Consider the following 13,167-nt stretch of genomic DNA (forward strand, 5'->3'; position numbering starts at 1 on the left):
ATGTTAAAATGCTTTATATAAAATGTTCAATGAAATAATTTCTATAACAATTACATTGTTCTGTTCACGATCGTCTGGAGAAATACAGAGAGATATTACAAACACGCTCCCTGTCGTATCTCAATGCTTATTCGCGTTCCGCGGCAACAAACTGAATGACCTTACTGTCGTGCACGCACTGACAATTCCTATCGCTCGACCTATCAAGTAAAACCGTCAAGTCGCAACAAGCTTTTTCATTATCGCCATCTACCGTCCCAACTTGTTTTCAAATTTTTTTAACATAGAAAATACAAAATCCCTAGTTTCTCAAATCCCTAGAATACAATTTCCGCGATTTTTGAAAGTCATCCTTCATTCATAATCAGACTTATAATTTTATAATTATTGTTCACATACTTTCAACGAAACAAATACGTAATAACAGGTGAATGTTAGTACTCTTATATAGCATAAATTTTTTCACGATTAGCTAATGATTCAATAGACTTACTAATATTTTCAAATTATGAAATCAAAAATAAAATAACAATCTGTAAAATTTAAAAATTTGCAATTTTATTATCTTAGGATATTTTTTAATGAATTATTGAATGGGGAATTACAAAAACCTAGGGAGAGTGTAACACTGCAGTAACTCCATCAGTAGTAATACCACCATCACCACTAGCTTCGTTCTGCCAGCAGCTCCGTCATCGGTAGCAAGCGAAAGAATAAGGTCTTCCGTTCCGGCATAATAGTCGTGCGAGTTGGCAGACGCGCGACCGTGGATTATCTTTTTTCGATTTTTATAGCATTCCCAAGAAAAACTTACAAGAACTTCGTGTTCATACGTTTAGTGCTGTGATCAATTTCTTTACATTTCGACGAATATGAATGAAGAATACGACGCGATCGTGTTAGGCACTGGACTCAAGGAATGCATACTTTCAGGTATGCTGTCGGTCAGTGGAAAGAAAGTGCTCCATGTAGATCGTAATAAATATTACGGCGGTGAATCTGCCTCGATCACACCTCTGGAGGATTTGTTTGCGTAAGTTATCTTCATGAATAATATATGTCGATCTATTTCAACGTCAATCAACTATTGCCGGTATTAGAGTGGTATTTCAAGCTATAATCGACAACTGTATGATACGATGATTCGTCTTAAATATTGATTTTTTCTCCATTTTATTTTACTATCTTTATTGTCTCTTATTATTTGATTAAACTCTTCCGTCAAGTGTTGTTCAAAGACAAAACGTGACGTATGTCGTCATCTACAGTGATGCGTCGTTGCTGTGATTGCTTCCAAATTTCATCTCTTTCTAAACAATTTTATCGGAAAGTTGGCTAGAATGTTACTCGATAAGAGAAAGGGGAGGGGTCCGCCCCGCGAAATAAACGCTCGATCGAATGTAATAAATCGGTTGTTAACTTTCGCAGCGCAACGCACTGTTTCTCTTTAAGATACTTTTTCTTTACCGCTCACTCGTCTATTTCACCATCTCTCTTCCATACCTACTTTCACATATATATTTTCGTGTATCATTTGAAAAAAAAATATATATATATATATATATTCATTAAATTATTTAATATCACTAAATACAAAAAAACATAGAATATATAAAATTAGTTCATTATTAAATATATCTTGTTTAAAAATTAAAAAAAAAATTAAATATCTAAATATTACCGTTAACTTAAGCTATTTACTATAAAATTTAACATATGGTGTTTGTCTTTTTCTGCACAAGCTCAAATTTCAAATAATGATTGTTTTGATTAAATATTATAAATATTTTTTTTTATTTTTCATGTAAAAAGATTTTTTTGTTTTATTTAATAAAACTTTTCCAAATCAATTTTTGCAATGTAACAAAAATTCATTACGATATAACGGAACTAAATATCATTTCTACTGTATGTGAAATAAAAAACGATAACATCCGCGTGATTGCGCTTCTGGTTCATCGAGAAGACACGGTTATCGTATGTTCGGTTGTAGTCAATAAATTATAATATGCATCTAAACTACCATCTGTTATAACAGTATATTATTTGATTATACTTGTGTATAATACGATTTAAAGAATCTTTGAAAATAATATTAATGTCAAATATATATTTTAACGATTTCTATAATTTCAATTTATACATAATTTTATTTGTTAATAAATCGTTTAAAAAAATTAAAAAAATAAATGAAAAAATTCAATGTTATTTATATATATTGTTATATATATATAAATATATATAGAATATATATTTATTATTATTTTTATTATTTTTATTATTAATTTTATGTTTATATCTTATTTAGGAAATTCAAAGCCCCCTCACCTGATGAAACCTATGGTCGTGGTCGCGATTGGAACGTAGATTTGATTCCAAAATTCCTAATGGCAAACGGCTTGTTGGTAAAACTTCTAATTCACACAGGCGTGACGCGTTATTTGGAATTCAAATGTGTTGAAGGATCGTATGTTTATAAATCGGGCAAGATTTCGAAAGTGCCGATTGATCAACAGGAAGCATTATCTAGTGATTTAATGGGTCTTTTCGAAAAAAGACGTTTTCGCAGTTTCCTTATATGGGTACAAAATATGCAAGAAGATGATCCCAGAACTTGGGACGGCTTCGATCCATTTAATAATAGTATGAGTGCTTTATACAATAAGTTTAATCTCGATAAAAACACTCAAGATTTTACTGGGCATGCACTAGGTCTTTACAGGTACAAAAAATTTAATATAACATATAACAAATATTATTTTAAAAATATCATCGATTGATATTTAATATATTGCATTTGTACTATTTCAGAGATGATGAATATATAAGTCAAAGCGCAATTACTACTATAAGAAGAATTAAATTGTATAGCGATAGTTTAGCACGTTATGGAAAATCTCCATATTTGTATCCTATGTATGGTTTGGGTGAACTTCCTCAAGGTTTTGCACGACTTAGTGCCATTTATGGTGGAACATACATGTTAGACAAACCGATTGATGAAATTGTAATGAAAGATGGAAAGGTAAATGATCGATCTATTTTCGCAAAATAGAAAATTTTTTGATTAATAATTAATTATCGATTTTCATTATCAGGTTGTTGGTGTACGTTCTGGCGACGAGGTAGCCCAGTGCAAACAAGTATTTTGTGATCCCACATATGTACCTGATCGCGTGAAAAAAGTGGGTCAGGTCATAAGATGTATCTGTCTTTTAGACCATCCAATACCAAATACAGCAGATGCTCTTTCAACGCAAATTATTATTCCTCAAAAACAAGTAAAAAAATTTATCTTTCATTTCCATTGTGCATCAAAATATTGATTTATTTTTATATTTATTTCTTTTTATTTTTAAGGTTAATCGTAATTCCGATATCTATGTATCTTTGGTATCGCATACGCATCAAGTAGCAGCAAAGGGTTGGTTCATAGCCATGGTATCCACTACAGTCGAGACGAAAAACCCAGAAGCCGAAATCAAACCAGGTTTGGATTTACTCGGATCAATTAAACAAAAATTCATATCAGTTTCTGATTATTTGGAACCAACAGACACTGGTCTGGAAAGTCAAATTTTTATATCAACGAGTTATGATGCAACAACGCATTTTGAAACTACTTGTTTAGATGTTCTTGATATATTTAAACGAGCTACTGGAGAGGAATTCGATTTTAATAAAGTAAAGCAAGATCTAGGCGATGAAGATCAGTAACCATAAGATAATTATTGGTCAGTTTTAAAAATAGTTCATGCTGAATTGAAAAAACGAGCGAATATAATTTAATGTGTGTATATCGATAACGTCGGCGTTTATCGAAATCTCGAAGGAGATGCGATCAATTAATAAATTTATGCCTAATTCTAGATTCTCTTTAACAGAGAATTTCAATAAGAAACGTTAAAAATTTATTTTTCAAATTTATTCCAATCTAATTCTAAAAACTGCCCTTTTTACATTATGTCTAAAGTACACGTGTACAACCATTTTCACAGAAAATGAAGATATTAGAGCTTGTAACATTTGTCATTTGGATATTCGTCGATAAATTTTAAACAAATTTCAAAATACAAGTTACTGTGTGGTTTAAGTGTGCCCATGTATTCATCATGGATATAACATGATTTGAATAAAACATGACAGAGCCGATTATCGTGACTTTATAAATGTATCATATTTTAATTATCAAATTAAAACATAAGAATATAATTGTTTATTGAGATTGTAAATGTTAAAAAGTCCTATAGTTATATGACTAATTGCAGTAGTAAAAATGCGTTACGACACGAGGTACAAGATAGAGATAATTTAAAAAAATGAATTCTACACGCAATTATATAAATAGCATGCCGCAGTATAGAATTAGAAGATATGTCATATTGATTCTGCACATTTAGTTATGATATTAATATAAATTTCAAACACATACGTTAAAAAATTCAAAGTACATACGTATAAATTGCAAAAGCACTCGCAAAGATTAATTTGCTTGCAATAGAAAATATTACAAAAAATGGATGTCAAAATAAAAAGAAAGAAAAAAGAGCGGCCAACCATTTAAATATATATATTGAATAGATATATTATATATACAATATATATATATATACTTTCTCATTCTTAAATATGTTTGAATGGGAATATAAAAAAAATGGAATCGTTGAAATGTTGTTATTTTATGTGAATCTAAGAGCTGGAATATTTCTTTGTCTAATATTTACAAAATCATTAATATGAATTTTAAAAACACATTAATAGATCTAAAAAAGGATAATTATGTACAGAATTAAAAATTACTTTAAAAATTACTATACGTGTGCACTTGCGTATGCGTGAATGTTTTGTTATTGAGCGATTGATTGGCTATTTTTCAGAATTTCTTATTTCGCTTGCATTTCTCTTCAAACTGTAAGCGCACCGTGAATTTGTATTATGTATAAAATTTATTGAACAAAAAAAAAGTATGTGATTTCCTATTACTTTATCTAAAACGTTATTCACATAACTGTAATGTGACAGTCATAAAAAAAAAAATAAATCGTATTATATTAATTTCATTAATTTGTATTCCTATCTATGTTACAATTTAAGAAATATTTCATATATTTACTTACCGAAAAAATTTAAACAAGTTCTAAAGCATAAACATTATTATCCCTGCATCCAATAATTATAACATTATTATTAACAACAGGTGATGAGAAAACTTCTGCAGGAAGTTTTTCAATTTTTATCACTCTATTCTTTATAGAGTTGTAAATATTTAAAGTACCATCTTTACATGCAATAAATAAAAAATTATTTTCACACCAAGGTGTGGCCAAAATTGGCGAATGAAAATTTAATACATATTTCAATGTCGGTTTAGTTTTAAAGTTTGTATCTTTCGATTCTAAACAATATAAATTCTTATTTTGACTAGCTAAAATAATATTTTCATATTTTGTATCATTTTGTTTCACAATATATGAAAATATATTGCCATTAATTTTGTATGTCCACATCTGCAAAATTAAAAAATAGAGAATAATTATGTTTACAAAAAATAAATATATTTTTATATATTTATTACCTTAACATTAACTTCAATATCAAAACAACATAATAATCCTGTTACAGAGCAAAATAAAACGAGTCCATTATTTAATGATACAGGAGCAACAAAAATTGGATCTGATAATTTATATTTCCATACAAGTTTTCCTGATAATTGTTGAAGAGCTAAACAAAATCCATCTAAAGTTCCAAATAATACAGTATCTGATTGAAGGTGTAAACAACCAGAAGCGTTAATGCTTCCATTTCCGAATTTAAATTTCCAAATTTCAGACCCATCCTACAATGAAAATATTTTATATTTATATTTATTTTTTTATGCTATGTAATGTAATTTAATTGTGGACATGTACTTTAACAGATAAGCAGTATATGTAACAATCATAAGAACCAACAAATATTATTCCTTTTTCTTTACAAAATGTTACAGAATTTTTTACAACATTTCCTGTTTTATAATTCCAAATAAATTTTCCTGTTTTTAAATGAAAACAATATATATTACCATCATAACATCCTGTAAAAAAAAAACAATATAACAAGAATGTGAACAATTTTTATATACAGAACTTTTACATATATATATATATATATATATATATATATATAGAAACTTACCTACTATACCTCTAAAATTATCCAAAATCAAAACTGAAGATTCAATTCTATCAGGTAGCTTTATTTTAAATATAGGATTATGGCACTCTTTTTCTAATTCAAACGTAAAAATAAAACCAGAATGAGAACCAACTGTTGCATATGTTTTTCCACTATATAAAATATTTATTAATATATTAATATATTAATAAAATTATAAAATTGAAAATCATTAATAAAAACATACTTACTCTGAATAACGAAATATAGTTGGTGATGCATCTACACATTTTCTCATATCATATGTTTTTTGTATTTTGACTTTTGAAATTGTATCATATTGTAATTTAAATTCTTCATTTATATCTGATATATAATTATATACTTGTCCTCTACATTTGTACCACTGACATAATTGAATGTCATTTACTTGAATTGTTGAATTATATTTTTTGTTTTTTTTATTAGAATCTCTAAAAGATTTTTCATCTTCTATTGTAATAACAGTGATTAAAGGTAACTCTCTAATATTATTATGAGATTTAAAATCAATTATTCCATTTTGATTATTTAATACAATACTTTTTATATAATTAAGACATTCGTCAATAGTAGAATCCATTAAAAGCATACCAATTAATTTAGGAAATTCTATGTTTGATATTTCAGACATGGCATTTGATATCTGAAGTGCTACTATAGATGTACCTCCTAATTTTACAAATCCAATATTTTTACGTTGTAAATTATTTTCCCAAATAGATTTAAACGCAACTTCAATTTGTTGTAAATCGATATTATTTATTATTTTATCTGTTATTTTGTCTTGTATATAATGTTCTTTTGAATGTTCCAAAGAAATTTTTCCACTAGATGTAAATTCTATATGATTCATGAAATGAATTTTATCTGGTCTATATAAAGGATTTAATTTACATAAATATTTCATTATTTTAATATTTATATTATGACAATTAACTACGTTTTTTTTAATAGAAAAATACAAATGTAAATGATGGTAACTATCATCCCATAAAACATAACAATTTTTTACAAAATCTATTTGCAATACAAATTCTTTAAGTTTTGTCAAATCTACTTTATTTCCAAATCTTTTTATAAAACTATTCTTTCTTCCTTTGTAAAATATTTTACCCTCTTCATCAATCTAAAATAAAAATATATTTTTATTAATAATTTCTTTTAATTTATTATATGTTATTTAAATTTATATAAGCTTACATCAACAATATCACCAGAATCACGAAATACTGGTAATTCTAAATCTTCAATATTTTCATCATTTACCAGACACACTCTTTGATTACTTCCTATTTAAAAATGTATAAACAATAATATTTTTATAAAATAAGTAAAATAAGTAAAATAAAATTAAATATATGTATTATAAAATTACCTATATAAAGAAAACCTGTACCACTTGTTATTACTTCTCCTCTTTTGTTTCTAACTTGAAGCAGAGTATGTGATAATACCTGTCCCAAGTAATGTACATTAAATTGTCCACCTGTTATTAAAATTTCATTAATGCTAGCCCAACAGGATACTTCAGTAATACCATAGATATTATAAATTTTAGTATTATTATAAGGGTGCATAGTTTCAGAAATTACTTCAAGTTTTGGAAAAGGTTCTCCACCAAAAAGAATAGTTCTTAATGAAGTGTTATTACTTAAAATACTGCTTTTTAAAGATTCAGGTGACCAATTATACATAAAAACTGATGGGGTTATTTGTAATATAGTAATCTGACTAGAATAAGCTACTTTCAACAGTCTGAAAAAAAAAATTCATGTAAAAGTATATGAAACTATATAAAACTTATATCTTTGTTTCTACATATATATAATTATTTACCTATCTGGATTATTCTTTAATGACTTTGAAACCATAAACAATGTTCCAGCATTTGAGAGAGCAAGAAAAATTTCGATAATACTAGGATCAAATGTAAAATTTGTAAATTGAGAAATTTTATCACATTTTGTTATTGCCAATATTTTGTTCAAATCTAAAATATTAGGAACTATACATGAATGAAGTACTCTTATCACCTTTGGTACTCCAGTTGAACCAGAAGTAGAAATTGCATAAGCATAACAATTTTGTTTTGCATTTTGTATAATTTGTTTTTGTACATCTTTCAATTTTATAAGATAAATACATTCTTTATGTATCTCAAATTGACAAACAATATTTCCTTCAATATTACTTTGTGTACAAAATAAATAACGTAGATTTAAATAATTTTTTAAGTTTATAAATTCTGTTGAATCTACAGGTATATTTATAAAACTATGTTTACTATTTAAAATTCTATATAAAAAAAATCATAAATAATAAAAATTATTATATTTGTTATATAAAACATTAATTTTTTATGTAATTTAAAATTCCTTACCCAAGTATTAAAGAAATTACACAATATTCAGGAATATCAAAATTTATACCGATAAATTCAACATTTTGTATATGTTTTAAATAATCAGAAATCATAGATTTTATATGAAAAAGTTCTTTGTAATGTATATAGATAGTTTCTTGTAAATCATGATATTCTATAGCCACATTATCAAGTTGACTCCAATTACAAATATCATGTAATTTTTTTGTAAAATCTTTAAAATCATTAGAATAAAATGTAAAATTTTCTTTTTCTTTATCTGAAATGATTAATATTTCAATAAGGATTACTTAAAAATAAATAATTGAATTTTTCAGTATTTTTATAGTATATTTATACTTACTCATTTTTATTAAATGTTATTCTATATTGATTCTTTAATTTATAAAAATTTTCTTCTTCGTTTTTATCATAGGTTATGTTACATGTTTTTAATATAATATATAAATATAAATCATAATTTCTTTATTTACTAATATTTTTTAATCACTACAATTAATAATATAAAATAATATATATAATTTTTCTTTGTTAGAACAAAGATGTACATTGTGTATTTAATTTATACATGTGAATAAAAAACGTAACACAATATGTACTTGCGCACGCGCGTGTTCTCTATTAAATGTATATACTTTTCAAAAATGTAAACATTAAACATTATTTAAGAGTGTTACATGTTACAAAGTATGTGAATTTTAATAACGAATCCTAATAATTTCTTTTGCAATAAATTTACATTTTTTTTTAAATAATTTTTCGTTTTATATTTATAACCTACAATATAAGCATTATTCAAAATAAAAATTAGTTAAAAATAGAAATTAAATTTATATTTTATATAAATGAAACACAATTTTTATTCAGATCTAATGTACTCCTAACTTTCAATAATAATCATTAAAATGAATTTGTTTGTTAAACTTTCATTATTACACGCTAAATATAATATTACTTGATATTGTACTAGAAATTTGAAATAAATAAACAATAAACACATTAATACAACTTTTTCTTGGAAGAAATAATCCATTTATGTAATGTAATCACTATTTGGTGCATTGAAAGTATTATAAGTAAAGCATTGTGACCATTCTTATGAATTATCTAAAACAATGCAAATAGTGTATTAACTATTAAATTTTTGAACACACTGGAAATGAATTTTTCAAAAATCAAGAAATCAAATGTTTATGAATATTTTAATCTATTTTTCTTCACACCATTCATTTTCTTTGCGAACTTGTTCTTCTTCAGATGCAGAGAAATCATTTTTTATATTGAATGTTTTCCGAATTTCTTCTGGAGTTTTACCTTTTATCATATTAGCAACAGTTTTGCATGTTACATCTAACAATCCCTTAATATCAAGATAATTAGCTGCCAAAATTAATTCAAATAATGTTCCTTGATCAACCTATAAATATATTTCAAATATTTATATAAAAGCAAAAAAAAAATAAATAAATAAATATGTATTAATAAAAATCAAATATTTACTTTCAAGAAATCTGCATCCCAAGAACTTATATCATCAGTACGCTTCTCTTTGTTTTCATCATCTTCAGGAGGAGGTGGATCATCTTTATGATAAGTTGCCCATTGTATCACTTTCCTGAGAATAGCAGAATTAACATTTGGAAGAGGAACAACTTCCTCTTCGTCCTCATCCATTCCAAGATCTTCCAACATGGTTTTTATAGTAACAGAACATTTTGCAATATCAACATCAACCTCAAAGACTTCACCATCGGAGCTCTGTAGCTTGATATTAGGCATCTAGAATAAATTTTGAATAACCATTTTCATTATTAATCAAAATGCTTTGTCTCAAAAAATTCTTTCTCTATAAAAATAAAATATTCTCTTGGTATTACATTGGTATTATCTTTTATAATTTTTATTCTTAATGCATATATGATAAGATTTATTTATTTTTAGAAAAATTTTTAAAACTTTTTTTTTCATATATCACTAAGTTATAATCAAATTTAATCTCTTTTTAGAAAGAGAAAGAAACTTCATCATATAAAAAATGCCATAAAAGATTTAAACGACATTTTCTTCTAACGAATTATGTAAACAAAATATTAACTATTTTAAAAGATAAAGAACAATATTATATGTAAGTATTTGTTACTTAAATTTAACTAACTGTCAAATAATCAAATAATCACCGTAAAATGCTTGTTGTAGACAATGTAGAGAAATATCGAATAATTTGCTACACCGTTGATCAGCAGAAGGCACTTGTTCTCCTGCTTTCTATTGCTCCGTTTTTATTCTCTCGCTCCAACTTAATATTCGTTTTTCTATCCTTTTCGATGCGTCGAAACCCTATTTACGTCCTTATTCTGCTATTTCTTTTTCCACTTCGTAGTTTCTGGTATGGAGGGAACGTGACTTCCGTATAATACATTAAAGCTGGCGCAAGATGGCACTACAATACCGCGTAATCGCATAAAGAAATTTGATTCGTCATAGAACAAAATTTTTTGTTAATTTAAGTCATAATAATAAAATACGCAATGAAATGTAATTTATATACGATTATAATATAATTTTTTTCATATTCGGTAGTTAATAAATCAAAATAAAATTACGTTCTTATTTAATAAAATATGTATACTATAAGTATTGTATACAATTTCAAGAACCAATCAACTTTTAAGAATCTTTTTAAAAAATTGCATAAGTTCAATATGTTCAATTATGAAACACATTAGTACATCACTTATGAAATAAAATCATTGGTAAAAGATGCCAAAAAAATATCTTTATATAGATAAAAAAAAATATATCATTTTATAGATATTGTAGAAAATCAATTATCATTTATCATTCGACGAATGCGATTTAATAATGATCTTTCGGAATAAAAAAGTTTAAAACCATTTAAAAAGGTGTTTAATTTTTATTTGAAAAATGGCGTCTAGGAATACATCATCGGATACTAAAATTAAAAAATTATAAGGTATTACATGAAGGGCAATGAATGGATAGAAAAAATTGTACAGTAATTTTCTGCCATAATAATCCATCTGATTTTTAGTAACTATAATAAAAATAAGGGCGAACCTGACCCCATCATTTCAAACCATAAAATTATGTTCTATTATTGCTTAAATGATTCTTGTTGGGAATCTATGAAAGTTGGAATGCATAAACGAGCAGAACAATGGATCCATATGGAGAAAGATGCTTATATATAGACGCCAATAACTTACGCATAATCCCTTATTCTTTTCTATTATAATCTATTCTTTCTTTTCCCTTTTTTCCCCTTTTTCTATTATTTTTATTTTCAAGTAGATCTACTTTATAGAAAAAATTCTAAAAAAAATTAGATTTTATTTTATTTTTATTTATTTTTTCTTTTTTCTTACTTTATTTTATATTTATAGATTAAAAAGTTGTGAATAAAAAATTGTCACATAAAAAATAGAATTAATTCATACAAAATATCAACTATGTCACAGTGATTTGATTACCTCAACAAAAAGTTCATTTGATTTTCCTACTGATCGATTTGTAGAACGAGAAAGTGTTCACGAGAGTTTTACTATCGATGAGTCGAAAGGTGCATTAATTCGAGTTAGTTTGTTCGAAACAGGACAAATGTACAAGTCGTAACGTTTCAATCATTCACGTCGAATGAAATGAAAAAGTTATATCAAGAAAGTGAAATTGACAGAAAAAAATGAAAGAAAATTCAAATATAATAAGGATGATTAATATAATAGAAAGTATCAAGATATATTGAAATTATTTCATGTAAAATTATGCAAGGATTATTTTATAAGGATTTATAAAGTACTTATTTAAAAATGTGAAACAAAGCATCAATTCATCGAATTCACAAATTGATTTAAATTATAATCTAATAAATAAATAAATTATAATCTAAAAATAAATTATAATCTATTTTAACATGAAATTATAATATATATATTAGTATTCCTTTTTCCAATTCGAAACAGTTCTATCAATACGATGAATGTTAAAGAAATATTGAAGAACAGGATCACTAATAATTAAAGAAGCTACTGAAGTTCCGCAACAAATTTTATATTCAAGAAATAAGAGAGGACAGGTAAACGAGCTTGAGAAAGACAAAGATTATAAACCTTACATAACTATTAAGGGCAATCGTAACCGCAATAATATTAACAAGATTACTTCTGTTAAATAACTTGATCTGGCCTTTACATCTTTTAAGAACGAATCGTTCGTAAAGGCTATGATTTCACTCTATCTTTCTCAAGCGTGAAACCTTATTAAAATTTATTTCAAATATGAAATCAATTTTTTCCAAAGCTATAATCTTACATCTCTTATTTCAATTTCATTTACTGTAAATTAATGGTTAATCGTTTTTTTAATTAAAATTATTTTAATTATTATTTTTTTGTTTTTAGTTTAATTTCTGGCTGGAATTCGAAGAAACGAAAAGGTTTAAAGATAAAAAATAGTGACATCATAAGAAAAAACAAAATCTCTCGATGACGCATGATCGATATAGCCAGTCTATGCTACGTAATAGTTGCGGTGATAAATGCCGAATTACGCAGATCCTTCGCCCCGAA

General features: G+C 25.9%; 3 protein-coding genes across 5 annotated transcripts; 1 reads left to right on the forward strand and 2 right to left on the reverse strand.

The window, feature by feature from the left end:
* Window positions 1-343: 343 nt before the first annotated feature.
* On the forward strand, window positions 344-5,060 carry LOC108002798 (rab GDP dissociation inhibitor beta). The gene is made up of 5 exons (XM_017064666.3): window positions 344-1,033; window positions 2,309-2,722; window positions 2,812-3,025; window positions 3,099-3,281; window positions 3,361-5,060. Exons 1-5 carry the CDS (start codon window positions 873-875, stop codon window positions 3,715-3,717), a joined length of 1,329 nt encoding a protein of 442 aa, XP_016920155.1. The 5' UTR covers window positions 344-872; the 3' UTR covers window positions 3,718-5,060.
* Window positions 3,885-9,055, reverse strand: LOC108002704 (beta-alanine-activating enzyme). 3 transcript variants are annotated; one of them, XM_062071590.1, is made up of 11 exons: window positions 8,925-9,055; window positions 8,579-8,840; window positions 8,035-8,493; window positions 7,574-7,953; window positions 7,399-7,487; window positions 6,408-7,324; window positions 6,178-6,329; window positions 5,913-6,076; window positions 5,576-5,839; window positions 5,118-5,507; window positions 3,885-5,008 (listed from the first exon to the last, which is right to left on the reverse strand). In XM_062071590.1, the coding sequence occupies exons 1-10, from the start codon at window positions 8,926-8,928 to the stop codon at window positions 5,127-5,129; spliced, it is 3,072 nt and encodes a 1,023-aa protein (XP_061927574.1). In that variant the 5' UTR covers window positions 8,929-9,055; the 3' UTR covers window positions 3,885-5,008; window positions 5,118-5,126. The 3 variants fall into 3 exon arrangements, with proteins under 3 accessions (XP_061927574.1, XP_061927573.1, XP_061927575.1); XM_062071589.1 differs by having other exon boundaries at window positions 3,911-5,507; XM_062071591.1 differs by lacking the exons at window positions 8,579-8,840; window positions 8,925-9,055 and having other exon boundaries at window positions 4,513-5,507; window positions 8,035-8,115; window positions 8,232-8,372.
* LOC108002799 (S-phase kinase-associated protein 1) lies at window positions 9,032-11,016 on the reverse strand. Its single transcript, XM_017064668.2, has 3 exons — window positions 10,759-11,016; window positions 10,082-10,360; window positions 9,032-9,998 (listed from the first exon to the last, which is right to left on the reverse strand). Exons 2-3 carry the CDS (start codon window positions 10,358-10,360, stop codon window positions 9,789-9,791), a joined length of 489 nt encoding a protein of 162 aa, XP_016920157.1. The 5' UTR covers window positions 10,759-11,016; the 3' UTR covers window positions 9,032-9,788.
* Window positions 11,017-13,167: the final 2,151 nt, after the last annotated feature.

The sequence above is a fragment of the Apis cerana genome, linkage group LG2, assembly GCF_029169275.1.
Source record: "Apis cerana isolate GH-2021 linkage group LG2, AcerK_1.0, whole genome shotgun sequence".
Taxonomy (NCBI): Eukaryota; Metazoa; Arthropoda; class Insecta; order Hymenoptera; family Apidae; genus Apis; species Apis cerana.